The following is a 14753-nucleotide window of genomic DNA, read 5'->3' on the forward strand; positions in this document are numbered from 1 at the left end:
AATTCATGGTTATGCTAATTGCACAGTTTCAATATTTTTAGGATTATAATACGATTTTTCTTGATAAATGTTTTCTTGAAAAAATATTTGTTTTCAGCGAAGACGTATGTAACTACGAATCGACGGTGAAAATGTGTCCGCAATGCGACTATTTTTGTGACTTCTGGGATTTGAAGGCGACGTGCTTGCAGTCTCGAATAACGTATCTCTTTGACAACCCTACTACTGTGTTCTTCGCTATTTTTATGAGTTTTTGGGGTGAGTTATGAAGTATTTACCGGTTTTTTATGTGGAATATGTATCGATATGCTTTTGAAATAAATTAGAATTGAATGTTGTGATCTGAATTGAAAAGAGATATTGCATTTCAAGTTCATAAAACTCCTTTGGATGGGTGACACTTGGAAAGCCATTTTTGCTACTTGCAACTTAACACCTAAGTTCACAGACGCGTCAGTTATCTTAAAACTTAAAACACGCTGTACTGTGAATTTGTATTTTTAAAATAAGCAGCAGTTTTAAGAAAAACAGTTGTTTATGTTTGTGGATGAACATAGCCTGAATATTTTTGTCTATATAACTATCATACAGCAAATCTACAAACAAATTATATCACTCTTTTAGCGGCCTGTTTCCTGGAGCTTTGGAAGCGGTATTCAGCAGAGATGACGCATCGCTGGGACCTGACGGGCTTCGACGTGTATGAAGAGCATCCGCGACCGCAGTACTTAGCGCGGCTCGCGCATGTTAAACGGACACAGGTATGATAATACTGTCATCGGTAAGAAATTATGTGCGGTCGAATAGAGTCGTCCTTTTTGGGAAGTCAATTAAAATGCTTTCGGAATGAGCGCTCTTTGAAATAAAAAACTTTGCTCTGACTAACTATTTGAAATCGCTAGAGTAGAATAAATTTTTATTTTACAAATATTGGTATATATAGGTCCATAAATATAACAAAGCTCAGCCACATTTACCATTCGGCGTTCAGATATTAATATAGACATGAAACTTATTTTAGTTTTTCGTGAATCTAATTACTATAACCAATTTAGACGTAACATTATACTTTATGACTGATTAGGTACTTAGTGAGCTAGTCTTTTAATTTAGTTTGATTCTAAACAATTCTTATATTCAAATCATTAATATTTTCAGCTAAACGTAGTCACAGGAGAACGCGAACCAATGGTACCATTCTGGCGGATGCGACTACCAGCCACATTAATGTCATTCAGCATAGTGGCACTATTAGTTCTAATGGCACTAGCAACAGTACTCGGAGTGGTACTGTACAGGATGTCCCTGCTGGGTGCCAGTATACTTCGCAATGGAAACGCTCTCACTACGTATAACCCGATCATGTTTACTACTGCGACGGCGGCCTGTATTAACTTGTGTTTTATATGCCTTTTTAATTATGTGAGTATTGTGTTTTTTATATCTTAATGTTACACCATATTTCAAGGGAATAAACGATTTATTATTATTGTATTAAGTTTTGTTATAAATGTTGGGTCCCTGTTTGGGCGCCATTAGAGCAAGGGTAGGCCCAGTTGGGTGCCATTTTTTTAATGTGTAGAAATGTGCTTTTAAATCTTATGTTAATTACCATGATACACATTCGTGTTAAAGAAATACTGTTTCGTTTGCATAGGTTTATTTATTGATAAGTTGCCTTTAGTAGCAATTGTTGGCAGCTTTGTCCCAGCTGGGCGCCAAAATAAACACCAACGAAATTTCGCCTTTATCCACAGGTATACCAATACTTAGCAGAATGGCTAACTGAAAAGGAACTTCTACGCACACAGACAGAATTTGACGACTCGCTAACACTCAAGATATACCTACTGCAGTTCGTGAATTATTACGCGTCTATATTTTATATAGCGTTCTTTAAAGGCAAGCTGATTGGTCGGCCCGGGGATTATGTTAGACTGTTTGGACATAGGCAGGAAGAGGTAAGTGTTTATAGTAAAATAGGTCTTATTGCATGTGTGGTTAGGTTCAAAAGCAACTGAACTGTCAAATGCTGTGCAACTAAAGCATTTTAGGGCCAATCGTATTTATGATACTGTACCTCTTCAATGAACCTTTTTCGGGAGAACCGCCAGCAAGGTTTTCATCAATTATTAAATGGTTCGTTAGAGGTTCGATCAACTCTTTGGAACCGTGCAACTAACTACTTTGACGTTTCGTTCGAAAGAGCTTTCATATGCCTGTTTGAAATAATAAAAAAATACTTTGACTTTGATTGTTTGGTATTAATGTTTTGTTCAAATTGTGTTTACAAAAACCTTGTATAAAGGACAGTGGGACTCATCCGCTTTCAACGTTACTTTTAGCATTTACTTTACTTCACAAATTGTGTTGCCCCCAGTGTGCTCCAGGCGGGTGTCTTCTAGAACTTTCCATCCAGCTCGCCATCATAATGGTGGGCAAGCAGTTCATCAACACTATAGTGGAGATGATGATGCCGTACCTGCTCAAGTGGTGGTACATCATACGGACTATTGGCAGGAAGAGGCAGTAAGTATCAATTGACGAAGTATTTCTAGTTAAGCTATAGCTTTTGTTCAAAATCATTGTTAATTTAGCGATAACAATAACATCTTCACATGAGTATTTGAATACCTGTAATAATATTGTCTTCACTGTGACCAGTTGGAGTCTAAGACTCTGTAAGGAAGGCGTCCGCACAACCAAGCAAAAAAATACAAGGAAAGTTATTTGATACATAATATAATTGTTTCAGAATCAAAAGTCCCTTGCAATGGGTAAAAGATTTCAAACTAGTCGACTTCGGAAACATGGGCTTGTTTCCTGAATATTTAGAAATGGGTAAGCGCACATTAATACGAATTATACTGACTTATTTTTGGGTATATTATTTGACCATTTATTTGCTTTGAAATAGCCCGTTTACCTCAATTATTTTTGACCTATATATATCAAAATTTAATTGATCTACATTGATTTTGAAATTTAACTTTTACCCCCAGTTCTGCAATACGGTTTCGTAACAATATTCGTGGCGGCGTTTCCCCTGGCGCCACTGTTCGCTCTCATCAACAACGTGCTGGAGATGCGGCTGGACGCCAAGAAGTTCCTCACGTGTTACCGTCGGCCTGTGCCACAGAGAGTCAATGATATTGGAGTATGGTATAGGATCCTGGATTCTATTGGGAAGCTTAGTGTTATTACTAATGTGAGTACATTATTAATAGACGTTTTTTTTTTTATTTTTGGTGGCTGCATATCGATTGTACTGGTAATCGATTTGGCATTATTCGATTTTGTTGTTTTACTCGTATGAATTTCTAACTTTTTTCGGCATCTTTGTGTATTGTGTTGTTTGGATCGAAGTTAAAAAAGACTGCAGCAGTACAGACAAAGCTTTTTTTTATTTATCGAATTAAAGATCTCAGTGAGATATTTTTTAAGAAATCTGTATAATAGAAGGACAAATGAATTTCAAATTTCCATTGGAAGTTTTAAATCATTTACTAAAATTCATACTCAGTTATTTTTCTTCGTATAATAAAAATAAATATATGCCTTAACATTTCTTTATTTTTCAGGGATTCATAATAGCGTTTACCTCAGACTTCATACCGCGTCTAGTGTACCAATTCTCGAACAACGGTTCAATGCAACAGTACGTGAATCATACGCTAGCCGACTTTAACGTCACCGTGCTCGAACATCCGCCTATCAATACTACTTATAGAGAGACTACGTGCAGGTGAATATGGACTTTATTTGTTTGGTGATAGAGTTTAGAATTGTATGCTGATATGAATGGTCCCGGCTGTCATTGAACATCCTTGGCAGTCGTTACGGGTAGTCAGAAGCCAGTAAGTCTGACGCCAGTCTTACCAAGGGGTGTCTGGGTGCCCGGGTCACTGGGTTGAGGAGGTCAGATAATCAGTCGCTCCTTGTAAAGCACTGGTACTCAGCTACATCCGGTTAGATTGGAAGCCGACTCCAACATAATATGGAAAAAGGCTCGGAGGGTGAGGATGATGGGTCTGGTGCTTGTGAATTTAAACTGTAATGGTATAATCATAGAGTTCATAATTGTTAAGCAGGTGTAATATTTTTTATCTTTTCATTTTCTGTCATTATTGATGTAGTGAATGTGAAGGATTCATTATCGAAGAGGGAGTGCACAAAGTCATCTTAGAGTGAATGGAAATACATTTTTTTTACTCAAAATTTTCATTACATTTCTAGGGAGATTATATCGCAAAGAACCTATAATTATCTTCCTTCTGAAAAGAGGTCTCTTACACTATCGATGCTTTGAGTCAATGGCAATTATTGTTTTTTATTCTAGTTTCCCTGGCTACTGGTATTACAAGGAAGGTGACAGTTATGAACACAGTAACTGGTATTGGCACATCATGGGCGCTAGACTGGCCTTTGTCGTTGTTTTTGAGGTAAGAAACTATTCTATTAAACTTCTTGCATTTTTCTAATTGAAATATTTTCAGGTCTTACTGTTGGAGTTTGTATCTTTGTTAAATTGAAGTTTGATGAATAATAATAAACATTTTCTCGTATATTTATCCAATTGCGAACGCTCAATCTTTCTCAGTGTTAGAGGCCTGTACCTTGTAATGGGACGATAAAAAGGCTGACAATTACCTTATTTTTAACGTATTTTTTTTCCACAAATTCGTTTTTTTTCCAACATTTATTTCTTTTTATTGCGTACTGCGTTACTGCGTTTACTGCGTACACGGTGACACTCACACATAATATTATTTGATTTATAACATGTTTGGACTTTAAAAGAGACTATGACCCTTGAGTTTGTTTCGGCGTTTCTTCTCAGGGATCAGGCAGTTAGGAAATGCCGACTCCAGCGTTCTTAAATTGATGTGTAAAAGTGATGTTATATCCAACTTGTAAAATAAACAATTTCATTTAATTCCTCCCAAATTGTCGTAGAACGTGGTGGCACTAGTAATGATAATAGTCCGCTGGGCGATCCCGGATATGTCCGGGGAGCTGCGGGACCGCATCCGGCGCGAGGCGTACGTCATCAACTCGTTCATCCTGGAGGAGACGCGCGCGCGCTCGGAGCGGTCCGCGCGGTCGGAGCGCTCCGCGCGGGACGCAGGTGCCACTTCCACGCCGTTTACCTGCGCGGTACGCACGCGGATGCTTTTATATCTTTGGTTTTACTAACCGCGGGGGTTGTTCACTGGCTTTTCAGAGAAAATATTGAAATATAAAATAGTAAAAAAATATCGATGTTAGTTTACCAATCTCTAGAAATATATGTTGAATAAAATTATTTTTTTATCGACATAATTTTAAAAATATTGAAATATAAATATTGAAATACTTTAATTATTTTTTATTCGATATTAAAAAGCTCATCTCTAGAAAATATGAAGTTAAAAAAATATCGACATTATTTTCCCGGGTAAGTTTCCCAGTAAGATTTTGACAGGTAGGTTGATGGTATGCGAAAATAATATTCGAAAATAGTTTTCGAAAGAAGTCTTTTCTGTTTTTGGCAGACTTAACAGAATTAAATATTGAAAGTGGTACTTTTATCGATATTGAATTCAAATATAACTTCAAACTACTATTATGGAATTCGTACAACTTAACATCAAGAATTTTAATTAATTTTTATTTGAACCTTGGCCAGTGAACTACACCCGTATGAAGACTGTGTTTTGTGTGTTTGATACTCTGACATTGTGACGTCATTGACAAACGTCATAATCCAATAATACTCTTTGGAATTAGAATAAAACCTTTTTAGGTTGCCTGATATCATAATACCGTGTGATATGGTTGCCAGTGTTGTTCGGGGTTTGAAAATCATTCTCCATTTGTGGTTTTGTTTGGGAAAAAGATTTTGAAAATATTCATAAAATTGTATTTATTACATTTGGTGTTCCAAGTAGTGGGTAGTGCGATATTGGTAACGGTCAAAGCTGTATACAATTCCCCGCTTAAAATTATCCTGGCTTTTAGCTTTCGTACGATGTATACAGCTGTTTTAAGCTGTCTATGACGAAGTTTACGAGTTTAAGGTCTGCAAAAAAGCTGAGATATTGCGCCTTTATCAAAGATATGGTAAGATTTCGATAAAAATGTTGTGCTCTCCTCCAAACGGCGAGGCAGATGATGATAAGAAATACTTAAATAAAATAATTAAAATAATTTGGTTTCTTTTAGGCAATATCCTGCTTTATTTGCTTTTCTTTCAAACTGTATTTTTCAACGTAGACAGTTTTAATGTGGTTTCTATTTGGGATGAAAATTATGTAGAAAATACCTATTACCCTACTTACCCAACAATGATAGAAATTGAGTTATGTATCATACACGTTTAATGCAGTCTTAGCTCGTGTTGTTGGGAACTTTAATAGATAGACATACATATGTACATTATTTGGGTACAAAAATATATGATTATTGATTGAAAAATACATAAGTGCATACAATGCAAACTAAGTGTGCAAATCTGTGACGTTAAAAGTTATTCAACTGAAATTACGTCTCAAATTGTATTCAAAGTTATGTTTTGACAAGTATTTCATAAAGTTTTTATATTGCACTTTGAATAAAGGCTTGTATTTTAATAAGAAAACATAAATTCTTATAAATATATTTTAACACTATTCCAATTAATAAACAGAATGCGTGTTAAGTGAACAAAATAACCTTATTTAACTTGAAAAGCCGTATTTTTATTGAGAAAATAAATAAATCTGTTAAAGTTCCTCCCAACACATTTCCATTAATAAATTAAAAAGACTGAAGCTGCTTAGTACTAAGTAATGTTAAGTATATAATAATAATAATAAACATGAGTAGTACTACATTTGACGTAAGCAGGATCGCTGCCGAAACCCGTCTCGCTGTGAGTGAAAATTTTACTCTATGATGTAACAGCATGCCTCCATAACATGGAATACTATACTTTAATATATAATTTGAAAGTTTTAGTGCATTAGAAATGAGAAGTAATTCCCTCTAAAATTGATTAAAAAATATGTATAAATCATTTATTTAAAAAGTCAATACATAATATTTAAGTTATCAAAAATATTATAACCTGAGTATATGATTTCAAGTGAAATAAATTGTCCTTATTGTGAGGTAAACTTTAATAAAAAGAAATTGATATTTGGTCTGATGATTTTATGTAGTGTAGAGAGAGACCAAATTACAAAAAGAAAATGAGAAATTGATATTTGGTCTCTACACTACATAAAATATAGGACATCATCCTATTTGAACTGTAGACACCAAATATCTACCTATATATTTTTTTGTATGCACTTTAAACTATTAACTTAAAAACTCTCTTATTTCTAATGCACTTGTAACTTTCGAACACTGAAACGCACACATAACAGACTTGGCTTCCTACTGCGTAGTTAGTATAACACATATTGACCACGTATTAAATCATCAACATAAACAAGGCTTTATTAATTTCCGCTTAATTTGTAACTAGGCGGCTTAAGCTTGTAGAACTTGGTTTGAAAATGAATTCACTAAATTCATGGAATTTTCACAAATACATACAATTTTCTTACACTATGGGAGTTGGTTACACGATTTTGGTTCACTGATACATTTTTTATTTGTATTTTTAATCAGATCTTGCAAACATTCCTGTTATTCGGTAAAGTATGTAGCACATAGATTTATTAGAAAGCTGCAAAAACTGAAATAAAAAATACAGACGTTTAGTTTGGGTTCGATTCCCTCATGGAAATAACTTTTGATGGCCTACAGATTTAATTTGGTACCAGAAGTCTCATAATCTGAGCATGAATAAAGTATAAAGAAAAGAGGTTTCTATTACGTGATCAAAATAAATTGTAAATAACATTGTACATGTCACAATATTATGGTTAAAAAGCAAAACAAGCCTACAGTTTTCCTGCCTTAAAACCTCTTCATCTTACAATAAATATATTGACTTCACTGTACTATAAACATTAATAACTTTTATTTGAATGGGGCTACATATATTTACTAACATATTTCTTACCAATAATAATTATACAAGTGTGGTTTCAGTGTGTAAAAGAACTCGTTATAATTAATCGAATTTTAAATCGATTCAAAGTTTTCACACACTAAAACCACACTGTCATACCAATACAAGATACTAAAACTATTAAAAAAACTACAGGAGACACGACAGAATCCAACTGGAACCACATAGCATCCCTGTCAGGGTCTGACTTCGATCTCGCTGCCCACGGCGACCATCAGAACATAGCGGACATCGGCAAACACGTTGTGGGGGAAGTCAGCGATACACCGCCGCCGGCGCATGTATAGTGCCTTAACGTACCTGATCTTTGCAAGGCATGAAACGAAGTGTGTTCGGTGAGTTTTTAGAAGATCTTTCTGGAATTAAGTATCAAGAATGATGGGGGTATCAAGTACATAGATTTTTTTGTCATTATTTGTTTTTTTCTGGTTTGTGAAGGAAGGCATTTTATCGATTTGTTGTTTAGTATGATCCTTCTGAAAGGGGGTGGGGGTTCAAGTATCAAGATTTATTAAATTTTGATTTTTTGGTGGAGTTGTAGAAGAAAGTTGTTTATTGGATCTGTGCCTTGGATTTTTGTATAGTTAATAGCTGGAATAAATTGAATGCTTATAATGACAATAATGGATACATTCTTCATCCTCTTTCGAGTTAATCTGTTAAATGTTTTCATACTGTCCAGAAATTGAATTCTTTAAGAAGAGTATAACAATATAAGAACAAATTCTAATTGTACTGTGTCAATGGATTGTATTCTGCTTTACAAAAATGATATATATTTTTATGTAAGGCCTGCTGAGTAAGTTTATTGTTTTTGTTGCGATTGAAAATTGATGGACTATGTAAGTTTATAAGAATAGAAAAATGGGATATGAAGAGTCCAGTCAGCCTTAGAAACCTACATTTAAAGTATGAAAACTAAGCTGATAAACTCGTGTATTTACAAATTCGTTAACGTGATTAATTTGTTATTTCGCCAGACGTGAAATTGGTTATCAGTGTTTAAAAAACGGATTCTTTGAATTGTGATAGAGGAAATAAAAAGTTGTTGGTTTTTCACCAAGCGATTTAAAACATCGAAGTCCTTCGACTTTTAATTATTGTTCCTTTTTGGAATTGAATTTATATTTTGCGCACTCCATTCGTGTTTAAATCAGCGTGATTAATTAATTGAGATTAAAATGATCAAAAAATCTATTCATATACATAATGATAATTTAAAATCATTTTGCGTTACTGTTTTTATGAATCTATTGAATATTTAAAAAAGAAGTTATGACAAAAATGTTAACTAAAATTATGTAGCTTTGTTACCTCACTATCCGTCAAAAAAGTATTCTTCAATCCTATAAATGTACTTAAGCGAAAACAGGTTTTGTTCACATATCAAATGTCCATTACATATAAAACAGAGAGAGACAATGTTTGATAGGTTGTACGGATTGAGAAAGTATGGTGAGAGAAAAATGAGTAAAATGAATGTATTTAGAAAAAGTTTTGAGGCTGAAGCATTTTGTATATGGCTATGGTGTATGTTTCGTATGTTTCGTATGTGCTAAAATGATTGGTACAGGCTTTCATTTGCTAATGTACGAGCAGGTACAGGCTTTCTTTGTGCTGAATGTATGTTTAGTAAGTACTAAAATTAAAATATACAAACTATACATTCGCTCATTTACTCAGATCCAGCCTTTAAGGATACTGAAACGGTTCAGTTGTATTAATCAAACTCAATAATTCTTGAGGTTATTTATTCACAAAATATTTACATTAATTGAAAATAAAATAAACTTATATATATATACAACTTAAAACTAATATAGGGCATCAAAAAATTGCTCCTCATCGCTGTCACTGGGTAATGTACCCAAAAGACTGGCAGCATTGCCACGTTGGATGGCAATGCTCAACCTCTGTGCGAAATAAAAGCCAGCCTTTGGGTCCCGGGAAGTGTCAACCAGGCGCTGGGAGATATCCCTGGCAAGAAGGTGGGCGCTCGGACCCCACGGCCCTAGAGTTTCAACCCCAAACGGCTCAAACATGTAATTGCCTATAAGGTTACTATATTTGCGCCGCTTGAGGTTCTCTGCTTGTGCAGCGGCGGAGCCAGCACGACATGCAGTTCCGGGAAGGTGAGATGGCGCAAGAGTGTCGACGCATGTCGCGTCCCACACTAAAGTCCTACCCACCTTCCACGGAAATAGCGACATGCCGTCTGGTCTCTTGCCATCGTCGCGTGCCAAGCCATTTGGTTCGAGTACGGCTGGCACGCCGACGGCAACAAGAGCGCGACGGATCACGTCGTTTATGTTGGCATGTCGTGGTATGCGGCCGGCACTCCGGCTGCACGACAGGCCGTGGTGACCGAGGCTGTTGACAGCTTCCCCGCAGTGGCAGCGATGAGGAGAGCAGCATGGAGCACCTAGTCGGAGGCAAACGGCGAGTCTGAAGGTGGTGTCATCAAACATGGTGCCTGTGTTTGAAGACGGAAGTGCAAGAAGCCATAGACCCGACTCCCATTCACCCACAGCCAGTAGGCGCTCGCTCTGCAGAAGTCATTGACGTATCGATTAAACTTTTCCGTATTACTCTGCAGAGCGGCTCATCCCACTGTCTCTGAGAGGACAGGTTGGCGGGTAAGTCGGTGTTCGGGCATGCGACTTTCCAAGCGTTTAAAGCCTCAGTCAGGCTTGGCACCTCAAAATTGACCAGTGTGGTGGGTAATATTTTCCTGATCAATTTCTCAGTGCCATGGACCGAGGAAATAAAGGCTGGTAAACTTACACTGGAAATTTTACGGACGCCAAGTCCTCCCATACGGATGGGAAGAGTCGCTTGAGACCAAGCTCTGTCGTCCAAGGCCACATTTAAAATGGATGATAGTGTATGTCTTATAATTTCGTCGATTTTGTCCAAAAGGTTGGTGTGCTTCCATAAATGGGAAGCACGCAAGTTATATGTAAGTTTTGGTCCAAAACAGCAGTACCGTATGATGGTGATGGCTGCATGCATATTAATTTTGAGTAGCCTTTCCGAAACATCATTAAAATTTTGAATTTTCTTCTCAATAAAATCCGAAAATGAATCTTCCAGTATAGGCGATCCAAGGAGGCAAAGAGAACTTTGGTCTATCGGTTTAATTTCAGGAGCTATTGCGAGGAAATTTTGAAGAATAGTCTGTCTCTCTATATATATTTAATACTCAATAATTATATATTATTTATTTATACATGCGTAAGGAACAGAATTAGTGCTTCAAAAGCTACAATGCTAAATATTTCTGCACAATCAGAATAACTGAATTTATATACATATTAAAAAGCATTATTAAATATTTATTTAATACGTTATCTTGTATATTTCAAGACTAAACTGAATCTCATTTTATTACAGAGATATAACTATATATCATATTATGATAACTTATAGCTTATATACCTCTTTTAACCGACTGCGTCCAGAAGGTTATGTTTTTAATATTATGTATTTAAAATACTAACTTATTAAATTTTGCTTTGTATAATATTTTTTATGGCTAAAGATCTTTTTATACATATGTAAGCGATCCAACTAGTCTTGATACTAGGGGAAAGGAAAGTAGAAGGATTGGTTAGCAGTCAAACTGAGCAGCTATATACAGAGTATAATAATAATATTAACAAAGTTATAGCACATTATTATTTAACTTTAAAAACAAATTATTATTTAAACATAAATACTTTAAGAACTTTGATTTCTGCTCTTTACTATTGTTGCTTTTAAGTATATAAAATATTAACCAAAGTTCAAAAATGTAGGGGCTTTTAGGCTTATACGAACAGTCGTATAGACCCGTGTTTTTTAATACACGGCAATTGTCTAATTGAAGTCTGCTAGCCAAATATTTATTTGTAACTAATATATGTAGCTTTTTCAGTTTTTTTTTAATATATACTTTTTATATATGTCAGTGTCGTCTTAAGCTGTAAGTGTTACAACTCGCCTGATGATCGTGTTCAGTAGAAAAAGCGTAGAAATTTCTAGAATGTGTAAGCGTATGGTTGGCAAAATGTCTCGTGAAATCTTTTTGAAGCGTATTTTAGTATTGTATTTACCCTCTTATCTGTTGTACAGTCAACTTCAGGTCAGTGGTAACAGCTCGTTCTGTCAAATTTCTTCAATAGATTTTCAACCTTGTCACAATAGTGGAAGGTTAATGTTCGATTGATAAAATTTGACAGATCCGGGTAGGTTGACCTGCAGGCGTCTGTACCAAAGTTGTCTTAATATAGGGGGTATTTTAAATAATAATAAATATTACCAAAAAAATATGTAAAATCTTCGTCCTTTATTAATAAAATACAAATTATTCTAATCAAATATAACAACATATTTTCAGATAACAGTTGTAACAGAAAAATATTTATTTATTTCTGAAATATACAGATTTAATATAAAGGCGTGATTGATTGAAATTAATTTTCTTTTAAAAATATTTACAGAATTTGTACTCAATAAAAATATAACTATGATAAAATGTTCTATTCCTAAAATAAAAATATATATATATTTCTAAAGTTTCTTTTAATGGACTAATTTCTATCATTTTATGATTGTAATCGTTACATAAACAGTAAGGGAATTTTATAATGACAAAAAAACAATTCAAAATCTTTTTACTATATATTCTTTTTCATTATTTTCAGAAGAAAGATTAGTCTTTGAAATACCTTGTTCTATGAAATTCCCTTACATATTCGTCATAATTTTACGTAATTTCATCGGTGCTTCGGAGTCCTAATTTTCATGTAAATGTGTTATTATTTAAGGAAGTTTAAGGCTGACTTGCACCAGTAGAAGTAAAACAATCTGACTTTGTTATTTATCGAATAATAATCAGAATTACGTCATGAATACAGCAAGTTACGCAAAAATATAAATGTATAAGTGCTCAGTTGTGTAACCTAATCTATTCCTTAAAACCCACTGCACATAGTACAGTTTTGCTCATACAAAATCAGAATTACTGTGTTGTATATCCTTATCTTGCATAGTTACAGTTACAGCTCGTCAAAGCTGAAATTATAAGCAAAACTGAACTTTATGCAGTGGGTGTTAAGGAAGATATTAGACTACCTATTGTTATTTCAAGATCTTTATTGAATTAAGTGCAAGTCAGCCCGAGTCCTCGATACGGCTGTTTATTTTATACCTAGTCATAAGCGTTTTGGAATATGGAACGTAAATATGTAGGTGGACACGAAAATTATTTTTTTTGCTTAGATTTTTTTATGGTCAAATTAATTGTATTCTCTACATCAAAGAAGTTAAGATTCATTTTCGTTTGATAACCGTAACTATAGAATTGTCTATCCAAGATATCAATCAAATATGAACCTTGATAATGTTTTAATAAAGATCAAAATTATTTGTGCTTACAATAATACTTTGCTTTGTCTTTTTAATAAATTGATAACGTTAATCAATAAATAAATAGTCACAGATAAATATCATTAAGTTTTCTAATCTTTTTAATTGTGATTTGATTTAAATAGTTAAAAATGCATTTATTAATGACGTTTTTTAAACGCCAAATTGCTGCTTTGAATTGAGAATTCTACTATTGTGTTTTGAAAAAAAAAATGGGAGGTAGGTCTTATTGCAGATAATATACATGCTATTTTAAAGGAGTCTGAATCATATTAATTTTATGTAAAACAACTTGCCCAGAACAATAATATTAATCGTTAAGTGAAAACGCACAATATTCATGAGGTGTTGTAGTGAAAGGATTTCAATCTTATTTTAATGTCGTTAAAGTTCAATATTCTATACATATGTTCGTTCCTCGTTGTAAAATGGCCGTCTATGAAGTAGTACACGTTATAAGCAAAAAGTATATTTACAGACGCTAGCACAGCAACCTGCTCCAATCTAAAAAAATAATATTGAACCTTATTATCTAGAGATAAAGATGAAAATCTATTAAAGAAATTTTACAGATCGTGGCAGCTTGCTTTTCTAGCGTCTGTTCATTATACATTGACGTTTTTATTCCAATTACAAATGATATTCAACGATATGTTGTTAACATACCCAGCAATGTATGACCGTTTCTTGTTTCATTGTATCAATGTGTCACAAGTAGTTACCGTAGTGTTAGTGCAAAACAGATTATTAAATGCGCAATAACATGACTTCCTATATTATTATGCATAGGTACGTATATGATATAGAAATTTTAAAAAATATATTTGGCGGATTACTGATACTCGATTTAATTTTAGACCTCTCAAACATAATTCTATGTCAATTTCTGTGTCAGACTTTTTAAGCGAAACTTTCAAGTAAGGATTGACTTAATTGAAGTAAACTTATGTATCTTTCTTGGGTTTCTCAAGCATTCGGTTCATATAACCAGGATGAAAAATATTGTCGTTGATATGCCAACTAATGTATTGTCGAGAACATTTATATGAAGTCAAGTTATTGCAAAATTTAGTACTCTGTGGTCCTTGTATGCAAGAAGTTATGCTGTGTGTGAGACGCTTCTATTTATAATGTTTATATCAATTATACATGGAAAGTTTACACGTTGTTTCATTCAATTATTACCTCATCGTTCTTGACCAATTTCAGACAATAATATGTTTGATAATATGAAAATGCTACATTTGGTAAGCAGCTTGACTCATTATATCAAACAGATGATTGAACTACGGAATATATA

General features: G+C 34.2%; 1 protein-coding gene across 8 annotated transcripts in view; it reads left to right on the forward strand.

Annotated features, from left to right (window-relative positions):
- Positions 1–14614, forward strand: part of LOC110376577 (anoctamin-1) — a 29560-nt gene extending 14946 nt beyond the window's left edge. For 7 of the 8 annotated variants that reach the window (XM_049842378.2, XM_049842374.2, XM_049842375.2 and 4 more), the window contains 11 exons: positions 98–258; positions 625–761; positions 1159–1422; positions 1758–1961; positions 2381–2529; positions 2756–2841; positions 3003–3208; positions 3582–3745; positions 4340–4442; positions 4957–5128; positions 8180–14614. In XM_049842378.2, coding sequence (XP_049698335.1) covers positions 98–258; positions 625–761; positions 1159–1422; positions 1758–1961; positions 2381–2529; positions 2756–2841; positions 3003–3208; positions 3582–3745; positions 4340–4442; positions 4957–5128; positions 8180–8331 — 1798 coding nt within the window. In that variant the 3' untranslated portion in view covers positions 8332–14614. Of the gene's footprint in view, positions 1–97; positions 259–624; positions 762–1158; positions 1423–1757; positions 1962–2380; positions 2530–2755; positions 2842–3002; positions 3209–3581; positions 3746–4339; positions 4443–4956; positions 5158–8179 lie in introns of all 8 variants that reach the window. The other variant, XM_049842376.2, reaches the window with a different exon arrangement.
- Positions 14615–14753: the final 139 nt, after the last annotated feature.

This window comes from Helicoverpa armigera, chromosome 5 (assembly GCF_030705265.1).
Source record: "Helicoverpa armigera isolate CAAS_96S chromosome 5, ASM3070526v1, whole genome shotgun sequence".
NCBI lineage: Eukaryota > Metazoa > Arthropoda > Insecta > Lepidoptera > Noctuidae > Helicoverpa > Helicoverpa armigera.